This window comes from Carlito syrichta, unplaced genomic scaffold (assembly GCF_000164805.1).
Source record: "Carlito syrichta isolate Samal-C Ts95f unplaced genomic scaffold, Tarsius_syrichta-2.0.1 Scaffold301773, whole genome shotgun sequence".
Lineage (NCBI taxonomy): Eukaryota > Metazoa > Chordata > Mammalia > Primates > Tarsiidae > Carlito > Carlito syrichta.
In genome coordinates, this window is record NW_007245869.1 from 400,719 (window position 1) to 423,836 (window position 23,118).

Sequence of the window (23,118 nt, forward strand, 5' to 3'; positions counted from 1 at the left end):
GCACTGTGGGATCTAATGATGAGATTTCTTTGGACACTTAAAATATGATTTCATTTATACCATTTCTATGTGTGCGCAGTTCTAGGAAAGTTGCAAATAGTTGCATAATGTGAGGCACAGCTTCACTTACACATTCATTACTTTTTTCAACAGCTCTTCAGTTAGTACCGACTGCATGTAGGCTTCTGTGCTAAGTTTGAGGATACAGCAACCGATGTGAAAAAACAGGCTCCTGGCCTAAAATAACTTACATATAGACCAAAAATATAAACAGCGATTCATAAACTATTTTGCAATTTGTAATTAGTTCTATGAAGAAAATGAATATAAGTATAAACAGATTTATTGAATCATTCTTTTATTTTTCATGCATCCGATAATAAATAATTTCTAGATAGTCCATGTATTGCTTACAATGTCTATCCAATAAAGTCTAGAATGTATTTTATACTTTTAGAAAAAAAAAATTCTACAATAAAATTGTTTCCTATTGTAGATTATCCTAAATGTTGAGCTTGACCTGAGAAATTTAGAACTGTGTATATAAAATGTTGAATCATTTAAACAGTGTTTCTATCTTTTTTTCATTTCAGGGTTTTTGGAGCTGCCATACTTCTTACCTCTACTCTAAATATGCTAATCCCATCAGCAGCCAGAGTGCATTATGGATGTGTCATCTTTGTTAGAATATTGCAGGGACTTGTTGAGGTATGAACTACAGGATGATATCATTTTAGGATTGGTATATAATTGGGATCCACCGGTTTATCTTTGTTTTTATCTACAAATAAGTATATTTTATTAGGATAGATCCACATAGCATTAAAATAAAAAATGAAGCATTGAAAAAGTTTGGAAATCAGACATTTTGTTTACAAGTGATACTAAACTATAACTGTGACTGCCTACCTCCTTCTCTCTAGAATAGAATGATAGTAAATAAACATTTTAGTGACTATTTGACTTAGGAAAAAACCCAATAAAAACTTTTGTTAATGTGTTGTAATACGAATTTTTGAGTCTGTTCTTTGCTGGTGTTAAGCCTGAATCCATATCTTTTGGGAGGTTTCTACTAAGTCCTTTTTGGTCTTGAATTGTGACATGAGTTTTCATAGAAATAGTTAATTGAATATTCTTGGGGCCCATCTAACTCTAATGAACAGTCCTTGCTCCATCAGCCTGCAGACTTTGAAAGAATACCATTTAAAAACTTGAGTTTAGCTTATCAATTTTTCCTTCTCTCTCTGTAGAGTATGATGGGAATAGATAAATAATGTATGTGATTACAGTATTTTTTAAAAAACCCTTTTTTCTCCCCCTCAAAGATTATAGAATCAAAAGAATAGAAAAAGCTAATTATTTTAAGGGTCTTCTGTTCTAGGCATTACTTTCAGGAAGTGTGAGCTCTAAAGATCTAAATTTTACCTTTCCCAGTATAGATTCCTTATATTTTGAAATCATTGAATTTAATCCTCTACACAAACATCTCCTCAATTTTTCAAGCTGTTCAGAATTGCAGATGAATTGATTACCGAGTCTTTTATGTTGCCTTAATCAGAAGAAATCAGAGGTGGAAAGAAGACCCAAAGGGAGGAGAAGATTTGACCAGGTTACTAAAAAGATGTTATATCTTAGGTGGTCTGGACTGAAAGCTTTAAATATAGAATTTCAGGGTATCAGTGAGTGCCCATGAGCAGAAGCTTCCCCTATTACCATGTGGTTGTCCTACAGAGGACAGCATCAGAGAAGGTACAGTGCTTATTTTTTAGCAACCCTGGATCCTAAATGGTGATATTTACCTTCCCTATCACAGGGTGTCACCTACCCAGCATGTCATGGGATATGGAGCAAATGGGCCCCTCCTTTAGAAAGAAGTAGATTGGCGACCACTTCCTTTTGTGGTGAGTACAGTGTGCAGAGGCAGTTATTATGGGTGAAAATTCAGTAACTACTTGTGAAAATGGAAAGTCTGGTACAGTCACGTATAATACCATCTGGTTTGTGTGTGTATATATATGTCTGTGTATATGAGTGGTAAGGTTTTGACCACCATTTAAATTTCTTTCATTCTTACTGTTCTTAAAACTTCTATTTCTTCTTGTGCTTTGTATTTTTCTAGGAGTTGATCCATTTCATCTAGGATCTCAAATATATTAATGGGTTGTTTTCATAATACTCTTCTATTGCAATATCCTTTTGAGAATCTCAATGCTATTTCTTGTTATTATAACTAGACACAAAGATATAAAAACATAAGTTTTAAATACTCTTGCAAAGATAAAAATACTTTAAAAGTATAGAGTATACATTATGTTCACAGATATTAACTTTACTTTGAATACTGACTGTTGCTAAAACTTAACAATTTATCAGAATTCTTACTTGATACAACTATATGTTAGAATTATAGTTGATAAAATTGATAAGATGTGGAAATTACTATCATAATTAAAATTAATACAATTTTCAACTATTCTCTTAAGTAATGTTGCTATAATTTTCTGTGTATTAAAACATCTATTTTAGGAAACAAAACTGAATTTATTGCTATTTGAGGAAACTGAATAAATAAACATATTAAAGTTTCAATCCCAACTTTTAAGGCTTAGACACTTTCTGCTAATCTGAAACTACTTTTGGTTCACTGTTGACTTTTAAAATATCTTACGACAATCAATGTGATTTAAGGTCATTTTTTGTCTGCTGAGGACTCATGTTTATCACTTTTATACCAAAGCAGTAAGGCAAGAAAGAGATTCCATTTCCAAAGCAGACAAAGAGAATATCCATTCATTTTATAATTCAGGGATTAGAATTCCTCTAAATAATCCTATCAATAGAAAATTAAGGACCAGGTGTGGTGGCACATGCCTGTAATCCTAGCCCTTTGGGAGGCTGAAATTGGAGGATTACTTGAGCTCAGGAGTTCGAGACCAGGCTAGGAAACTTAACAAAACCTTGTTTCTGCAATAAATAAATAAATAAATTAAATTAAATTAGCAAAGTATTGTGGTGTCCCTGTAGCCCCAGATACTTGGCAGTCTGAGGCAAGAAGATCACTTGAGCTTAGAATTTGAGAGAGAGAGTGAGAGAGAGAGAGAGAGAGAGAGAAGAGAGAGAGAAGTAAAGGAAAGTTGAGGCTGCTGTAATTTTCTTGTATACATAACCTATAACATAAGATTATTATGTTATTACCTTCATAGATTGAATTTATGAGCATGTGGGCCTAACTCCTAGGGCATAAACTTTGCCATTTCTATCTATACTTCTAAGACACAGTTTTCACAATCACCTTTAATGCATTGTTAAATGAATTCAGAAAATACTACACAAACCTCAAGTTGTGTGACTCCACTAGAGGGAGATACTTGAGGTGTCAGGAATAGATTTCAGGTGTCTGGTTAGTGTTGGCACCTCTGTCTCTAGCTTGGCACACAGATGTGCAGGACACATGCCAGTCAGTGTGTCTCTCTCATTATTTTTAAAACTCTGTTGTGTCTTGGGTTTGAGGTAGGTGGTGTCTACTTGTGTAGTCCCGTGTTCTTGTGTCATTTGTAGAAACGCATATGTGTCTGGTGGTTGGTATGCATGAGGATGTGAATGCACGTGCACCTGAGTGTGCAAGTGTGTGTCTGTGTGGATCAGCTAAGAAACAGGAGACAAAGTCAAGAATTTCTATTGATTTCACTCTCCTTTCTCTCATCCTTCCTTCTACTTCAGGTTCCTATGCTGGAGCTGTGATTGCAATGCCTTTAGCGGGCATTCTTGTGCAGTACACTGGCTGGTCTTCAGTGTTTTATGTCTATGGTATGTCACATTTCTATACAGTAGAGGTAAATAAAATATTCCTGGGCTAAAAAAAGTAGTTGTAGACAATGAGATCGATCACTGAGATACTTCTATATTTACATTTTTCTCTGCCTAAGAATCCTTTTTGTGTGGGTGTTCTGAAAGGATTAAGAAAAAGACTTTATCTATGTTACTTTTCCTATATTGCTATTGCTTGTTTTAAAAAGTAATGACATTACTGATAGAAACTTTGTAATGTGTGAAATAAATGTCCTTGATTATGAAGAAAAATATTAAATTAGCTTTTGAATGAAAACTGGTGAAAGAGCAAGGCAGCACTCACCTTTCTTCTTTGCTATATTTTCTTGATCATTCCCCTGATTCTGCCTTCACAAGACTGAACGAGAGTGGAAGCCTGGAAGGCGGTAGGGGCGCTAAGGCAGCAATTCAATTTTGTGATGGAACGTAGTCAGCTGCTACAGCAGTACATCTTCATCCCCATTTCCTCAGGAATAAAGGCAATTAAGCCCCCACATTGACATCAAATATGATATCCTAAGTCTAAACACCCTTCATTTCTATGTTCTAACAAGAAGCGGAAAACTCACCACTTCAAGGTATCCCTGAAGTTTTTCTCTCTGAGAGGCACTTTTTAATAATGAAGAAAGGATAAATATAAGAAAACTGAATTCCAATTGATATTGTCACTGATTAATGCCATCTTTGGACATGGATATGAGAATCTGAAAAATCAATGAAATCAGGTGATAGGACAGTATCTGGCTGCTTCCAATTTGCCCTGATTCATTTCATTGTGAAATATTCTCATCAGAGCAAAATCTTATGCTTGCAGAATCTTATTAAATGTTACTCTATAGTAGGGGCTCTTTTCATAATTCAAAGGCCATGAATCCTCTAGGTTATAAGCTATAAATATGAATTTTTTCCCTAGGGAGATTTTTTAAAGTCAGATTTTAATCCATATCATTCATTAGATTTTTAATGGAGTCCACAATTCAACAAAGCACTTGTTTCTAGAGGATGTAGTAAAAGCTGGTATGACTATTCAATAAATACTCTGATTTATGCTTTAGTCTATTACTTAATTGATGATAGAATGTAAATTTAAAGTAAGAATATAAATTTAAACGAGGTACTCATGAAAAATCTATCTCATTGTTTTAAGTTATACTTAATATTTATCATTCAACAACACAAAGTCAAAGAGTAAACACTGGATAATCTGAAAATATCATATCATAGTACATGCTTACTTGCTGTGTACAACAACAATTGTGCCTGGAGTTACCCATCCCATATTCATATTTTAAAGATTAATGAGGCTAGCCTGTATAATGGAATAACTTAAAACAGATAATGCATACAAAGCAATTAGCAGAGTGTCTGGCACTTTAGGTGAATTCAATCCATGGTAATAATAAGTATTACAAAATTATTGAAATGATGCACAATTTCGTAGTGTTTTTTCCTTGTCCATGGGATGTAAATGTTGCATGATGGTTGGCTTGTCACAGTTCATCACATTTGCTAATTCTTGAGTTGACTGACATGAATCATTGTGGATTAAAATGTTTTAACGGTCTTCCTCAAAGCCCAATAGTCTCCCTAAATGTGGAAAATCACTCAGGTCAAAGTGGCCCTCCTTGAAACGACAAAATCATTTTCTTGCCATGCTTTCCCTGATGGTGTTCTCCCTGTACATGCCACAAATGTTTTGAGCCACCTCTGCTGCCTTTACTCCCCTTTTGTTAAACTCAAAAAGACGGATATGTCAGAAATGTTAGTTTTTTTCCACTTGATACTCCATCTTTTTCAGCTCTCAAAGATCACTAACTTTTTTCATATGTTCAAAATGCAAGGCACATTCACAAGCACAGCATTGTTGCTCCAAAAGACAAATGACAAATAATAAGCAAACTCCCATTGCTGCAGTATTGCCATGCCAAGAACAAATACTACAAACTTATGCATCAATCTACTACAAGAGGCTTCATTTGTTGAGTGCTTCCTCTGTGCCATCCTCTGTGCTGGTTGATTAATACACTATCCCCTTTAACTTTTCCACAATTTCATAATCAATGAGTTATGATCACATTTTATAGTGATTCAGTTACAGATCAGATCATATAGCTAATACGTGACAGCAGGATATGTCTATAATCATTAAATTATATCAAACTTTCATAACTTCAAATGTGATCCCAAATCATGTTTGCTGCTGTATTCAGTAATTAGAAGGAACAAAGCACATCAGAAACAATGTATGGTGTTAAGCAGCACTTCTTAGAGAGTAATAGGCGTGTGCGTGTGTGCACACACACACAGAGGCACACACACATGCACACACACATACATACACACAGAAAGTATCAGGAGCATTCAGATTGTTACCCAAGGGACAAAGAGAGCAGTATGAGGGAAAAATGAAATGGCCAACTGCTGGGACACCAGAAAAAAATCATTTGAAATTCTTTCTATTATTCATGCTTACAGAACTATACTCGTATTGCACAATAAGGACGTGCTTTAATGTTGAGAGTACTAACCAAAGAAGGAGATGAAAAAAGACTTGCAGTTTATGGTCCTGAAATTTATAACTTTTATCTGCCTAAAGGATGATCAATCGCAATAGTGTGCACTCAAAGAAAATGGTATAAAGTGTTAAATATTACCACATTAATCACAGAGGCCCCTCTCTTATACAATACAGTCACACAAACTAAACTAGTCTTCCAGATTTTATTTGATAGTCTGTTTACTAGATCCGGAAGTGCTAACATGAGAGGGAAGTGAGCAATTCTTTTCTCTGGAAATGTAGGCAAACAAGAAAGGATTCAGCCCTAGAAAAATTATTTGAGGACAGGAATGTTGTCTTAGCAGAGTACCTGGAATAGTCACCGCTCAGTGACTATTTGTTGGATGTATGAATGCTTTCATTATGCACCATTCAATAATCATTTCTTGTTTGTTTGTGTATCAGTGCAGTTTAATAGAGACAAAGAGATAAAAACCACAAGACCAACCTTCTGGAAATTTGAAATCTAGTAGCTAAAGACAAGAAGAGATGGCTAAAATCAGTTGGGCAATCATGATCTCAAATTCTTCTCCCTACAGAATGTGTTTGTCATGACGTTATTGCAATTTTATTCCAGCACATCACTGTTGAATGGAAGTTTTTATGATAACTTTTTAAAATTACTTTCTCCTTGTGAAATGTTGTTTGCAGGAAGCTTTGGAATGGTCTGGTACATGTTTTGGCTTTTGGTGTCTTACGAGAGCCCAGCAAAGCATCCTACTATCACAGATGAAGAACGTAGGTACATAGAAGAAAGCATTGGAGAGAGTGCAAATCTTTTAGGTGCAATGGAAGTAAGAACTTTATTATGGTGTATATTCCTATTCTTACCATCTCACCCCCTTGACCAGCCAAACTATTTTATAAATCTTTATTCAATAAAACTAATTTGGTATCAATCATGATTTCTTTCTTGTCCATTCATATGACCTGACTTAGAAAAAGTTGCCACTTCCTCCATCTGTCATTTCTTTCTTTAAAAAATATTTTCTTAAGTATTTAAAAAATGTGTACTGTGTTATAGCTATGACTGTACACCTAAGAAAAATTTTAAAAATAGTTTAATGTGGTCCACAATTTAGATAAACTCAACCAATATTTGTTAATTTTAAATTATAGGAAATTCCAAATCCATCATGAAAAGGGCTATTTTCAGTTTACTGAATATAGTAGTTCCCCTTATCCTTGGGGGATTTTAGTTCTAAGACCTGTAGTTGATACTTGAAGCCAAAAATAGTATTGAACTCAATATATAATGTCTTTTTATACATACACACCTATGATAAAATTTAATTTATAAATCAGGTACAGTGAGATATAAAAACGATGACATACTAAAATAGCACAATTATAACAATATACTCTAAATTTATACAAATATGGTCTTTCTACTCTTTCTCTCTCTCTCTCTTTTTCTCTGATTGTCTCAAAATCTCATTGTAATGTGCTACAGATAACTTAACCTCAGAAAGTGAACTCATGGTTAAGGGGGGACTGCTATGTTCCAAATGTAGATTTTATACATGTGTGTATATGTTATATGTGGTTTGGGAAATACTGAAGCATTAGAAAATCAATAATTGGCAGATAAAAAGAACATTTTCTTAACATAATTTAATCATGTTATTGATAAAATGTCAGTATTTTCCAGGTTTATTATTATGAATTTCAATTATTTTAAAGATAGCGTTGTGAAGCCCTTTTTCTGATTATTTGATTTCTTAGACTGGATTTGCCTACAGAGAGAGAAAATGCAGTTCTGTTTCAATAATGCAAATGTTTTACTCCATGGGACATTAATATATTGTACATAGTAATTAATAAATAACCATCTATATTATTAAAAAAAGAAAACACTGGTTAGTAAATATGGTGTATTTAGGCAGGTTCAGTAAGTCAGCAAACTAATTAGTAACTCAGCTTCCTTATGCTAAGAATTGGAAGCTATCAGGCACTGGGTGAGAAACCAATGCCCCTTACACATTATACATCTGCTCCTTAAAAAAAAAATGGTTCTCCTCCATATTCTCAGTGTGTTTAATTTCAACTCTGATTCTTTATTTTTGACCTCTCTTCCTGGGGGTAGAAAAAAAAAGTCTGTCATCCATTGCTGCTAAGATATCTTGGTCTTCAACGAATAAGAAAAATCTTCTAATGTATATCATTCAGAAGTTAAACTTAAGGGTTTAAAAAAAAAACCTTTCATTGCAGTTGTTCCATGAACTGGCTAGATCAGCATTAGAACTTTCCCTTTCCTATTTCCTTCTGTAAAAGGGACAAGAGGTGATAAGGGGGAGTGCTGGTCTGGTGCCCACCAGCTGTGGTTGCTGAGAGCAGAGGTTACTTAAGGCTGGTCTTCAGTGAGTTCTGAATTTAACCTCGATTTCAAACCAAAAAATTATAATGTGATCAGCTTATATCCTCATTAGTTCATTATGTTTCTTTCTTTTGCCAGTGATTGACAAATCATGTGTCTAGATCAGACACAAATTTTAATTTTTAAAACAATCAGAAATTTTGTCTAAGTAAAAGCCAATTTTTGGTAATGACCCCAAAAGTACAGCAGTTATTCTGATAAAACAGCATAGATAATGTTCAATCTCCCATTTCCCATACCTTCCTGCTTTCTTAAACACAATATTTTCCTTTTTATTGACATTCTATATGTTCCTGTAGCTTCAAAGTCAATTTAAATAAGATCAAATGGGACTAAAACATGTGTTTTAGTTATTTTTAACTTTTTACTGTGAACAAATTAAATACAAAGCAAAGCATAAAGGATAGTAACAAAAATACTATATACCCACAACATAGGTGTGACAATTGTTAACATCTTGCCATCTTTATTTCAGTTTTGTTTAGCTGAACCATTTCAAAGTAAATAAAACATCAAAAGACTTCATCATAAAAACTTCAAATGAGGTCAGGTGTGGTGGTTCAAGCCTGGAATCCCAGGAATTTGGGAGGCCGAGCTGAGGGGATTGCCTGAGCCCACAGGTTTGAGAACAGCCTGGGCAACTTGGCTAGTCCTCATCTCTACAATTAAAGAAAATATTAGCTGGGAGTGGTAGCATGCACCCATAATTCCGGCTGCTTGGAAGGCTGAGGTGGAAGGATCTCTGGAGCCCAGGTGCTACTGGCCTCCAGCGTGGGCGATGGAGTGAGACTCCAACTCAAAAAATAAATAAAAGCCACACACACACACACACACACACACACACACACACACACACACACACACCAAACAAAAAACAAGCAAATAAACAAAAAACTTCATATGTATTGCTACAAAAATACTAATACTCTTCTTTACAATCTCACTACTACCACACATAAGAGAAAACCGATTCCCTAATATCATCAAGTACCTAGATCATCAAGTACCTAAATTTCCAATACCTACTCTATATTCTTTTTCTTTCTTTTTCTTTTCTTTTTTTTTTTTTTTTTTGAGAAAGCAGGATTTATTGAGAGGACAGAAAAGCTCCCGCAGCGGAAGGGGAACCAAAGGGGCTGCCTCCCACTCTATATTCTAGTACCTTGTCTATATTTATATGTAGTTTGTAGTTATTTATTTAAATTCAAATTTGATTAAGAATCACACATTGTGTTTGAATGGAATGTCATTTAAATCTCTCCTTTAAAAAAAAAGGATTTAAGTACAGCACACATACTATATGCCTAAATCATAAATAAACATGTTGCTGAATTTTGTATAAATACACCTGTGAAATACACAGCCAGTTCAATAAATAGAGCATTACCAGAACACCATAAACACCCCTTCAACCCCCGACAATTTTTTAAGGTATAAAATCAGATATTTTTCTCTTGCATTTGATGAAGTGCTTTAAACCTAAAGAATAAAGTTCTTAGAAGAGATGGTTCCGGTATGAATAAAGGAACAATTTCATAGCAGAGAAAAGTTATTTACTTCTAATAATATTCTGAGGTAATTTCTTATAAAAATATAATACCATAATGCAGACATTTCTGTGGACATTTTTATTATCCGTGAAATAAGTATACTCATCTGGTACCATTTTTCTTGAACATACTGATTGTTTTTAATAACACTTTTCAAACTAATTTAAGATGCTGTCACTAGAAATTTTTATCCAAAGTCACAGTATTCGTTACATATTTTTTAGGATGAATTTTTTGTTTCATTTCTTTGGTGTCTTACAGATATTTGGGAGCACCACTATTTAACTTTCTATTGTGCTGCACTTAAAGTGATCTTTAAAAGGCTTAATTACAGTCACAGCAAATATGAGACTCTACATCCAGGAATAATTATTAAGTCTGTGTAAAAGATGTTTGCCTCCTCTTTTAGTAATTGAATCAGAACAAGGCTCTCAAGCTAACATTAAATTAAATTACATTAGGCTATTGCTTCTTCACCAAACAGTATTTTGATTTCCAAAATAAGGTAAAGGAGAAAGTATTTGGGAATATGAGAGATATTTTAAAGTCTAAAATCATTAGAATTTAAGGAAAATATGTTCTTACTTTATATTTGGGCATACACAGGAAATTTACAGCATTGCACTAGTGTAAAGCTTGTAAATAGGTGTCATAAGCAAAGCCAATCATATTTGGTTTTTAATTGTCGATGCCTTAAATATTATGAATAACAAGTAATGACGTCCCCAGGGTTTGCTGTGAGGCCAAATGCTTTTGCCCAGCTGAGTTTGCCATGGCAGTTTTACAGAAACTTGTACTCCAGTGTCACAGAATTTATACAGCTATCGGCTGTCAAAATAATTTATAGATGGGTAGTCAAATACTTAGTAACTAAGATGTATGCTTTGGGAAGTAATTTTCTATAAGCATAAAAACTGTCTGTTCCTAAAGCTGGAGCAATTGATTCAGAGTAGCAGAGTTTGAAATCTTACTTTTTTCTCTTCCAATAATTATTCATGTATCTAAGATTAGTTGAGTGGTTGTAATTAACGATTCATTACCTCCCTCCTACTTCCTACTCATGCTCCATTATCTATATCTTGAAAACGCAAAGTGCCTATAACTCCAAGTTGTGAGACGATATTTAAAATAACTCTTTTTGGGGTTTCAGAAATTCAAAACTCCATGGAGGAAATTTTTTACATCTATGCCAGTCTATGCAATAATTGTTGCAAACTTCTGCAGAAGCTGGACATTTTATTTATTGCTTATTAGTCAGCCAGCATATTTTGAGGAAGTCTTTGGATTTGAAATCAGCAAGGTATGTAAAAGTTATTCTTATTTAAATAGTGACTGGTTTTTATATTTAAGAGAAGAATAAATCCCTTTGCCACGAGTTTATCTTCTAAATCTGATGGGTTATTCATTTATTTAATCAACAAATGACTTGGTGGGAAATAGAGGCTAAGTAAAGTGATTCAATGTCTACCAAATTCTATTGTCTGCTAAAATTCATTCTCTGGTGCTGAAAGTACAGATAATGGCGACCTAGTTTCTGTCTTCCTAAAACTTACATCCCAACTGGGATGAGCAGCAGTGTAGCCCTTTTCCCTTTAAATGATCGGGTTCTCCCTTTAAATCTCAGATCAGAGACAATACAGCAGTGAACAAAAAAGCAGTCCACTCAAAAGAAACTGTAATCATTACCGATCTAAATCTTCTTCAACGTTCTCAGGCATCTGCCCAGTTAAGTGATAGGAGAATAGAAAAAAAATCTGAAGATATGATTGTATTCTGTTCATCCAGTTTATTAATTTAATAAGCACTTGCCGAACGTAATATGCAGCAATTTGCATTCGATTCAGAAATAAATATCATGATTTCTTTCCTGTAAACGTTCACAGCTTGATGGTGTAGACAGAGAAGTTGCTGATTACACCATCGCATGCTAAGTGCCATAAACATTTGTTCATAGCTGTGGAGACAGAATCATTGTGAGCTTTTCTATAAGGATCAAATGAACACAAAAGTACAACTGTGTATTGATATAGCGACATGAAATTTAGAAGGTCCTTTCATATTCATGAACAACCTTTTCGGGTTGGCCTCCTGAACAATGACCACTATTTCTACAGAAATGATGGGAAAACTGAAACTAGGGAAAGTATTTAGAGTGCTTTAAGACATGCCAGTAATAAATGACAGCATCAAGTTTAGGCCCAAATCCTTTGGTTTCTGCCTTAATTTTTTGTACTAAGCCATTGAAATTCAGGTAAGCTATATATCCATTCAGGTATTTCGTGAGTATTTGCTGAATGCCATCTCTGGGCCAAGCTCTTGGCTGAATCCTGACTACATTGTCTGTGCTGGCAATGGTCTTGCCATCTCACTTCATGTCATTACATAAGTCCAGCTGGGCTCACTATTCATATTTTGTCTCTACTTGAGAGACGATCTGAGGCCTGGGACTGAAGAAAACCTGAGTTTAGGAGTAGCTATTCTAAGAGCTCTTTTGTCATCCTCCCCGTTTCTAAGGAAACTGTTTCCTCTATCCCCGAGAAGAATGACTGCTTTAGACAGGGCTCTTCTCACTAGAGCTGATCAAACATTCCAAGGTAGCCTTTGGGAACTCTGAGGGGCGTTATACTTCTTAACAAAGGTTGCTGGAGGTGTGAGTCCATTTTCATAATCTAGGACAAATATGACACTGAGAGGCTGTTAATAAAGTCAGATTTCATGGGGAAGAGCGAGGGAACCAATGGATGTTAATGCAATTGTATGGTCATTTTGGCTCTTCAGCTCCAATTAATTGAGAATGCTTGAATAGAAATAATTGTATTTTGCAAAAATTAAAAGTAATTCAGCCATATGGGTTAATTACTTTTATTTGTTGGATATATTTTAATTAAAATTTGGATACATTTTACATACACAGATTAGTCTTTGGATTATGATTAGATTAAAAACAAGCAAACAAAAAACTCTGACTTACCCAAAATGTGTAAAGGAGGTGATGAAGAGGATAGAGCATGGGCTTTGGGTCTAGGCTGACATGGATTTGAATCCAAACTCTACGACAAAGTACTGTTATATAAACTTGGACTGGGCTTTAGATAATTTTCAACCTCAAACTTCTTATCTATAAATAATAATATTAATACTATCTTTCAGAAATGCAACAAAGTTTAAGTTAAATAAATAAAATATTTACTTGGAAGGTCATTCTCCCGAGCTTTAGTTAAATTGGATATCTTACATAAAAAACACAAGTGCAATGGCTTAATTTTCATTCCAGGTGTACTGACTTAGTCAAGACAGGACTCTGTATAAATAAAATTATAATATATTCTATATGTAGTAGTTATGTAAGTTACCATATTATATGGTTATATATAAGATATTATATAGTAAAACTATATAATCATATATAATATATAATACAGCAGAATTAGTATATAATATATAATTAATTATAGGATAATATATAATATATCAGAATTAATATGTGTATATATTAGTTAACTAATAAGTTAATTATATTAGTTGAATGTTACATATATCATAATATATATTGACATGGGTTAATATAATATACATATTATATTTGAACATAGGCAAATATAACGTATATATGGTGTATATATATCCACATATTGTATGTATTTTCAGACTCTTAGGAGTGGCATATCAGGGGACATATTATATAGTAGAACTATTATATATTAGAGTCAATATATGTGTATATTAGTTGACTATTTAAATTAATTATATTAACTGATACATATATCATAATATATATTTGCATATGCTAATATTATATATATTATATTTGAGCACAGGCTAATACAACATATGTATTAGCCTGTGCTCATGTGTGTGTGTGTGTATATATATATGTATGTATATATATATATATATGTATTCTCAGACTCTTGAGAATGGCATATCAGGGGAATATAGGGGGAAGGCCAGTGTTAGGATTAACTAGCTAATTGAAAGTTCAGATTATAGGGACAAGTCAAATAGGAATAGATATTCATTTCTTTTGCACTTCATATTCAAGGAAGTAGAATGGTATTGGGTAACTGCTTTTTGCTGTTATGGCACCTGCTAATTTCTGAACAGAATATGGACCAGAAGGAGAGACATACAATTCAGACTGTGATGCAAAGAAGCAAAGAGGATAATGAGGCGAAAGTCTTATTACTTGGAGTTCCTAAGTGTAATAAATCAGTTATATGCTTAAAACATTTAGCCTACTCTTGCAAAACCCTAAAATAATGAGCAAACTTCTGGGTGATTATCATAGATGATCTCTGAGAAGGCTTTGATTATTCTGGTCATGTGGCAAGTGATTACTCATGATAAGTCATCAAAAGCTGAGAAGACCCATTGATTAACTTCCAAGAAGTTTTTAAACTTCCGTGGCTCTGTTGAGGTCACATACAGGATACCCCTACTTATTGCCTAAGGAACTGGGAGATTCAATACCCTCAAATGTTAAGTCAATGTGCTAAAATACTCCAAAACCTCTGTCTCATTAATCTCTAGATTCTTAGCTCCCTCCATTTGCCATAGTTCTTTGTACGCCCTTTGCTGAAAATACTCAGAGTGAATAAATGACAACTGTAGCTTTGTTCTATATTTATTCAAATAAATCACAGTGTTTATTTGAATAGATAATAAGTAGAAGAGGATGCTTAATTTTAAAACCTTTTCAGGCATATCAAATACTGGATCAAAATGTAGGCCAATATGTGGACTTACAACACATGGTTACTCCCATGTTTTACCCTACCTTTATAAACATCAAAAGCATGGCATGTAATTCTATTCTAATCTTAACCTGGGATGTTTCCAAATTTTCTCTTCAAAGATTTTTCTCTTCAGGTTGACTGCTTGATATATCCACGGCAGTTAAGAGGAAAGAACCGCTGCATTTTTTTCCCCCAAGGTGTTAGTCTCCAAAGCAATAATGTTTTTCCTAATATCAGTTAATCTGGTATTTTGATTTAGCTAACTTTTGTTGAGTTCCTGCTATATGCCAGGTTTTGAACTAAACAAAGCACATTTAGATGTGTTGTCTGATTTTATTTGATTTTTCTCATGTGGGTAGTGGTGCTAAGTATAGGGGTTAGGAGCTCAGTTTTTGGTCTCAGAACTGTCTCAAAACTTGGCCCTGACAATCACCTAACCTATTTAAGTCTCAGTTTCTTCAATTAATAATAATAATGTCAAAACTTCTTCTGGGATGGAAGAGATAATTGAATAGCCTGAACAGTTATGCTATCTAGAATTACATCTCAATTAATCATTAGAACAGCCTAAGCCTATGGCCATAATGCCATATTGTACAGCACTGAAAATAAAACAGAATTTGTGTCTCAAACCTTCAATAATCTAGGAAAAATATACTTTAACATAAATTATAAACACTTATCCAGTTCTTACCATATGCCATGAACTGTGTTTCAGTTTACTAGTAAGAAACTTTCTTATATGTTTACATTTGAAACTTGCTAAGTCCATGTGTGGGTTATACACAAATTAAATTCATTTTCTTCATACTTCCTGCCCCTGCAATGCTTAGAACACAGTGCATTGCATGTAATTAATGGTTAAATATGTATGTTGAATTAATGCTGGTGGGTTAAGTTTTAGATTGAACTGTTTAGTTCAGAAAGTATATGCTACTTTATGACAATGTGACCAAGTATCAATATTTGACATAGAAGATATTTAAAATTGAAGAATTGATCTCCATTATTTGCGCTCTCACTTTATAGAAATTGTCTGTTATAAAACTCATAAGATATTTGCATTTAAAATGCAACCATGCAATTTTTAGCCTATACATTTAAAAATTAATTTTAAAATATAGCATTTTCAAGGTGTGTCAAATGTATTTTTTCTCTCTTCTCTCTCTTCCTTTCTCTTTCTAATGATGTGTTTGTGCAACACATTTAAGAATATAAAATGAACATGAAATGTGTGAATCACTCTGATAAGATTCAGAATAGTTGATTCATAAACTCAAAATTACTGAGTCATCTACAATAGCAAAAAATAAAGTATCTTTTCATGTAAAGAAGATTAAAAGGAATCAAAGCAAATTTACGTAGTTTTTCTGATTTATTCTGTGATATTATTGCTTATTCTAGGAATGAGATAGTGTCATTTGAAGACAATATTTTTCCTTCCTTTGTCCATAAAGAGTTGATGATAGACTCAGAAAACCAAGGCCATGAAATTGCCCACATTATTTATGTTCACATATATTTCTCCCTCTTCTTGCTTCCCACCAGGTTGGCATGCTATCTGCTGTGCCACACTTAGTAATGACAATTATTGTGCCTATTGGAGGACAAATTGCAGATTTTCTAAGAAGCAAACAGATTCTTTCAACTACTACAGTGAGAAAGATCATGAATTGTGGTGGTGAGTGCACAGTGGCAGTAAGGACATGTATTTAATTCAATAGTTCTAATCTACATGAGTGAATTATTTTTCTACCCATATCAAATTGCTTAATTACATTTAAATTTGTGCCTTCATGGGTCATTTAAAATAATTTTGCTATCTTAAAACTTTTCATAACTCCTAGTTATAAATAACTGCATAACAATGTCATCTATAATATTGTAACTCAATCCTTTCCACAATAGAAATTTTAGATTGTTATGGATGTTCAAATTAAAACACAAGAAAGACTTCAATCATCTCTGACCCAAGTTATTACTATTATTACTATATTTTAAGATAGATTCTCTGAAGTGGAATTTCTGGATCAATAAGTATGAACATTTTTAACCATTTTGGCTCATTGATAAAATTTACACAGATTTCTGAAGTATTTCTATGTATTTTTTTCCAAAGGTTTTGGCATGGAAGCCACACTGCTTCTGGTTGTTGGGTATTCTCACACTAGAGGGGTAGCAATCTCATTCTTGGTTCTTGCAGTGGGATTCAGTGGATTTGCTATATCTGGTAAGATTGATTTGTTGTCTTTGAATTTGTGACATCCTAATTTTGCCTAGTGATAAAAACCACACATATCTGTTTATTATCTATCTATCTATCTATCTGTCTGTCTGTCTGTCTGTCTGTCTGTCTGTCTATCTGTCTATCTGTCTATCCACCTATCTAACCTTTTAAATGTTGAGTAACAGTCAACATACTTCCACTAAAACATAAAAATACTAAAACATTTAGAAAACATTATTTGGGTTTGTTGCTACTTAGTTTTACCTCTGCCTACCTTTTTTTTGTTGTTGTTGCTGCTAAAAGAACATTTCCCTCTCTCTGTGGAGTGAGCATATATGAAGTATTGAGTAAGATATCATACATCATTCGATTCCTATTCTATCTCAGAGCTAGATTATCAAAAAGTAGTTATTAAGCACCTGCTATATATCTAGTATCTTTTGAGGAATTGTGAGGTTAGGTTCTCTAGGTACCTACTCCTAAGAAGTTTAGGATTCCTGAGTCAAAACTTCTGTGTGTATTTCAGGCTTCAATGTTAACCACTTGGATATTGCTCCAAGATATGCCAGTATCCTAATGGGCATTTCGAATGGTGTTGGCACGTTGTCAGGAATGGTTTGCCCTATCATTGTTGGTGCAATGACAAAGAATAAGGTAAGATGGACTAAAGCAGATGTTTAGCTGTAGAGGATTCTTTCTCAAAAAGAGAATTTTTCAGCAAAGTGTTAAAATGTTATTTTTGACATTTTATTTGTGGTCTAGTCACCACATTTCTGATTAGGGAAGGTAAGTGAGACTCAGAAGGAAATATTTCTCTTTAGGAACGCTGAGAAAGTTTACTTCTCCAATCAAAAAGCAGTATGTTTCTCAACATTTTTTAATATTTCTAATATCCCTGGTGTGACAGAAAACCCTGTGCTTCTAACTTATTGAATTAGTCAAACAAAGGTTTAAGCTTTAGTTGTAAATTTCAATTCAGCTCCCATGCAGTCGTCCATGAAAAAATATTATCATCAGCTATTTATTCTTGTATGTGCACGGAAATCATCAAAATTCTGGTTTAGCAGAAGTAAATAAACAAACAAAGTCCATTCACTTGAAAGGTAAGTAAATTTATATAAATGAAAATAGAGTATGGATGTTTTAAAAATCAGCAAGCCATAGATATATTTGGATTTTTGTTTCAAAATATTCAGATTTGAAAAATAATAAAAATAATAGTATTATAGAAAGTTTCTATCAGAGTGTTCACTTTCCATAATCAACATGAATTTCCCCATAGTATTTTATGACAACTCAATAGTAGTACCTCCAGGGAAGATGTTAGGCTTTTCTGTCATGGGGAGTTTATTCTCACAGTTCTGCCTTTTGTCACTGCAGTCCCGTGAAGAGTGGCAGTATGTCTTCCTGATTGCTGCTCTGGTCCACTATGGCGGAGTTATATTTTATGCAATATTTGCCTCAGGAGAGAAACAACCCTGGGCAGACCCTGAGGAAACAAGTGAAGAAAAGTGTGGGTTTATCCATGAAGATGAACTTGATGAAGAAACAGGGGACATTACTCAAAATTATATAAATTATGGTACCACCAAGTCTTATGGTGCCATGACACAGGCCAATGGAGGTTGGCCCAATGGTTGGGAAAAGAAAGAGGAATTTGTACAAGAAGAAGTACAAGACTCATATAGCTATAAGGACCGACATGATTATTCATAACAAAACTAATTGCTGGATTTATTTTTAGTGTTTGTGATTAAATTCATTGTGATTGCACAAAAACGTTAAAAATATGTGGTGTAAACATGTAAACATATCAACCAGGCAGGTCTTGCTGTAAAAATGAAATCAACACAAACCCATGAAGTTACCATCAAGTGCAATCTGTAGAATTTGTGAAGTTCCATCATTTCCATTCAGGTCATCCATTCTTGCGTTTGTGACTTAAAGGTTGACTGGTCAAAACTATAGAAATAAGTAGTTACTCATTGAATTCATATGAGCTAAAACTCATCACCATTTTACAAAGCACAACTAAGAGTTGGCACATCTGATCCTACAAAGGTTAGGAAGCCAAAGCTACTTGCTCATGCAAAATGCACTTATATATTTGTTACACTGTATTGCAAGATATCACACAGGAATCCTGTTTAAAAAAAAAAAAAAGCGAAACTGTCAAGTTGGCTGCAACAGGTGTTGACAACATCTATTAAGTGAAAACAATGGAGTTGGGATCTCTCTCCATTGAAGATGTGTATTGTGGACTAGCAGCTTACAGGTTGTAGTAAGTGATGAGTATTGAATTGCACAATGTGGGATGTTTTGCTGGTCCTCAAAAGGAATATCTTGCAGTGTTTCACATGAAATGCTTGGGCACAAAAACTTATTCATATGAAAGAGACTCTGTAAATTGAGGGGTATGCTTCATGTTCTTCCATTCATTTACCAAACAGTATAAAACACTTCATATTTCAATGAGATCCAACTTTTCATGTAGCATATAACATAACTTTTTTGCAAAAAATATTAAAAAATAGACTTCAATGTATTTTTTATTACAACTTTGTACTGGTTGTAACTTGCATTAGGAAAAAATATATATACACCGTAAAGAATCTAATGAAAAATTTATTATGGAGTTGTAACCCTTAAATGCAATATTAACAACAACAAAAAATAGAAAATGGTTTAGATATTATTCTTCCTTATAATTAAATACTATATGAAACTTGTGCCACAGAGCTATATATAATATAAAAAGATAAACTTAATAGAGATATTGTAAGTAGATGATTTTATTATTTAAAGTCCTATTTAAAAGATATTTGTCTTAAATACATAGGGCAATAAATTATATTAAAATTCTATATGTATATGTGTATATCTTATACATAACCACACACAAACATAATAAACGATCTTCACACAAAACCAAAAATAGCATACACCTAATGTTGGGTTAGGGGACTGCAATTTCTACTTTCATAGAGTCATAGAATTTTAGACGGGGAAGAGGCATTTTGCTTGTCATTTCTTAATCTAACTCAACAGGAATTGCAACATTTGTGTACCAAGCAATAAGTGCAATGCATAACATTTCCTGTCTATATATTACCTTCATTTTGCTTGTGGTAGCTATTTGGGTGGTTGGAATGATTTTTTTTCTTTAACAACATTAGTATCAGACCTCTTTATAATGTTCTAACATGATAATGATGCATTTCCCAACTCAGCTCAAAATATTATTGGTGTATTTATTTGTCTCTTCTGGATATTTGATCTGTTCATTGTATTGTGCTAGTGACTGAAGGCCCTGCTCCTGCAAATATAAAACATGAAGTTTGGTTTTAAAACGCAAACCATTCTTGACCTTGAGAAAATAAAAATACTCTTTGCTTTGTGTCTCCAAGTGATGTAATGTGATCATAGCTTCTGTTGTCTTGAATGAAAAGATGTGAACTGTCATTTTGTTGCAGCAAAAGAAAAAAGTGTTAATAAAATGTTCTATTTATCCTTTGGTAAAAAAAAATCATTTATTTGAGTTTATTTTATTTAGTTTTTAGTTTTAATGAGAATTTAGCTTATGTATATATCAATAAAGTCAAATCTAGGGTCAGCCACTTGAGAGTCAATGGAAGAACATGGCATTCTTTAGATTGTGTGGGATGTGGTTATACAGTGTTTTAAATCAATATATAGGTCTCTGAGTCAAAATTCATTTTTCAGTGACAGTCTTCTCTGTCACTGAAATTTAACTGGTTCTAAATTTAAAGAAAAAGTAAGTAAAAACCTCAAAACTTGTCATGTCAATATCACCACCTATTTTTCCTTGCCCATATACCCTGTGCCAAGTAACTACCCGAGTCACTTTTCGTATTGTATCTTATGTGACTGCGCAATGGCCCTCCAGCTTACAAATGAAGAAACAGAAATTCAGAAAGAATAACTTTCTCAAGCCAAAATAGTGTAAATATATTTTTTATAATGTTTCAGCTAAGCCAATTAGAAATGAGCAAGGTTTATCAAGGCAGCTAAAAGAATGTCTTTGTCACTGAAAGGCAATCATTTAGCTCAGATTCCTTATTTTACAGATGTGTGGAAAGGGAAGAATATAAAAACCATATATATGTATATCCTATACATATATATATGCTATAGAAGCTCAGACTCATAGAACTTAACTGTTCACAGGACTTATGAGATGTTTTAGTTGATACTTTTCATTTAATAAATGAAGATATTGAAGGTCAATAAAGGGAACCAACTTGATCAAGGGAACATGGAGATTGTTATGCAATTGGAAAGAAATTATGGTAATTAGCCATGCATTTATTTGTTTTTCCTTTTAAACCAGATTTTTATTTAAAGAATTAAATAAAGGAGTATTTATTGCTTCAACCACTACCTCCATATTCACTGACATAACCCAGAGTGTGTATGGGTTGCAATATGAGAAGATATATTTCTCTTCTTGTAATCCTCTTTGTAAAGAAACAATAGCCAGAGACCCAGCCTAATTCTTAAGCAGGTTCACAGGCTATCTATGTATAATTTGATGATAGAAATAAAAATGTCTTGAATTTAGCAGAATATAATTTCCCCAATTCCATAACACAAAGGTTTATATTTTCTGTAAGAAAATTGGTCTTAGCTGGGTGAAGTGGTGCATGTCTGTAGTCCCAGCTGCTTGGAAGGCCAAGGCAGGAGAATCACTGGAGCCCAGTAGTTTGAGACTGTAGTACACTATGATTATGTCTGTGAATAGCCTCTGCACTCTAGCCTCAGCAACATAGTGAGACCCTGTCTCTAAAAGCAAACAAACAGAGCAGTTGTTCTAATGATGTCTCCAAATAGGACCACTGACCACATTAATTTTCTTTTATTTCAACCACACGAAGTCATCATCATCCCCTTCTCTTCTCTGTCTTTTTTTTTTTTTCTCTTATTGTCCTCCTCTTCCTTATATGCTACTAGCATTTTTCAGGAATTACCTTGGCCGGACTCAGTGGCTCAGCCTGTAATCCCAGCACTTTGGGAGGCCAAGGCGAGTGGATTGCCTGAGCCTGCAGGTTCGAGACCAGCCCCCATACAATAAATCAAAAAATTAGTCAGGTGTGGTAGCACATGCCTGTAGTTCCGGCTACTTGGATGGCTGAGGCAGAAGGATCGCCCAAGCCCAGTAGGGGTGGCCGTGAGTGTGCTACTGCACTCTGGCGTGGGCGACGGAGTAAGACTCCAACTCACAAAACAAAACAACAAAAAAGAAATTACCTTGTTTTGTCCTCATATCTACCCTGCAAAATTTTTAAAAGACCATGTATTATTAGTAGTATTTCTATTTTCCGGGCAAGGAGACTAGGTCCAAGAGAGGGTGGTTAACTTCCTAAAAATTCACCAGGCAGAGATGGAACCAAAATATAGACTTACCTGGTCACAGCAAGGGAGTATTTTTTATTTTAAGTCACTTTATTAACTTTTTGATTATAAATGTAGTACTTGAGGGAATCAGAACTTCATTCATTAAAGAACTGTGTTAAAAACAATGAAAACAAAGGCAACCAATAAACCTGCTACCCAGAAAGAAGCACTGTTAACATTTCCAAAATCTTTCCCATGAAAAACAGAGAAAAATCTACATATATTTTTTGTAATTTGCAAATTTTAAGTTGGTTCACAGTTGCAACCTACTTTTTTCCCACTGTACAGTGGGGCATTATATTTTTCTATTTGAATAATAAAGTTCAATGGTCTAACATTTCTATTATATAACACCAGCTATATTTCTTTTTTTTTTTTTGAGTTGGAGTCTCACTGTGTCGCCCAGACTGGAGTGCAGTGGCCGCTCC

General features: G+C 33.8%; 1 protein-coding gene across 1 annotated transcript in view; it reads left to right on the forward strand.

Moving 5' to 3' along the window:
• SLC17A6 (solute carrier family 17 member 6) overlaps positions 1 to 20,801 on the forward strand; it is a 41,876-nt gene extending 21,075 nt beyond the window's left edge. Inside the window, exons 5-13 of the mRNA XM_008055199.2 lie at positions 594 to 708; positions 1,814 to 1,901; positions 3,721 to 3,807; positions 7,037 to 7,179; positions 11,463 to 11,612; positions 16,597 to 16,729; positions 17,168 to 17,278; positions 17,802 to 17,929; positions 18,656 to 20,801. Of these exons, the coding sequence (XP_008053390.1) occupies positions 594 to 708; positions 1,814 to 1,901; positions 3,721 to 3,807; positions 7,037 to 7,179; positions 11,463 to 11,612; positions 16,597 to 16,729; positions 17,168 to 17,278; positions 17,802 to 17,929; positions 18,656 to 18,991 (1,291 nt within the window). The 3' untranslated portion in view covers positions 18,992 to 20,801. The remainder of the gene's footprint in view (positions 1 to 593; positions 709 to 1,813; positions 1,902 to 3,720; positions 3,808 to 7,036; positions 7,180 to 11,462; positions 11,613 to 16,596; positions 16,730 to 17,167; positions 17,279 to 17,801; positions 17,930 to 18,655) is intronic.
• Positions 20,802 to 23,118: the final 2,317 nt, after the last annotated feature.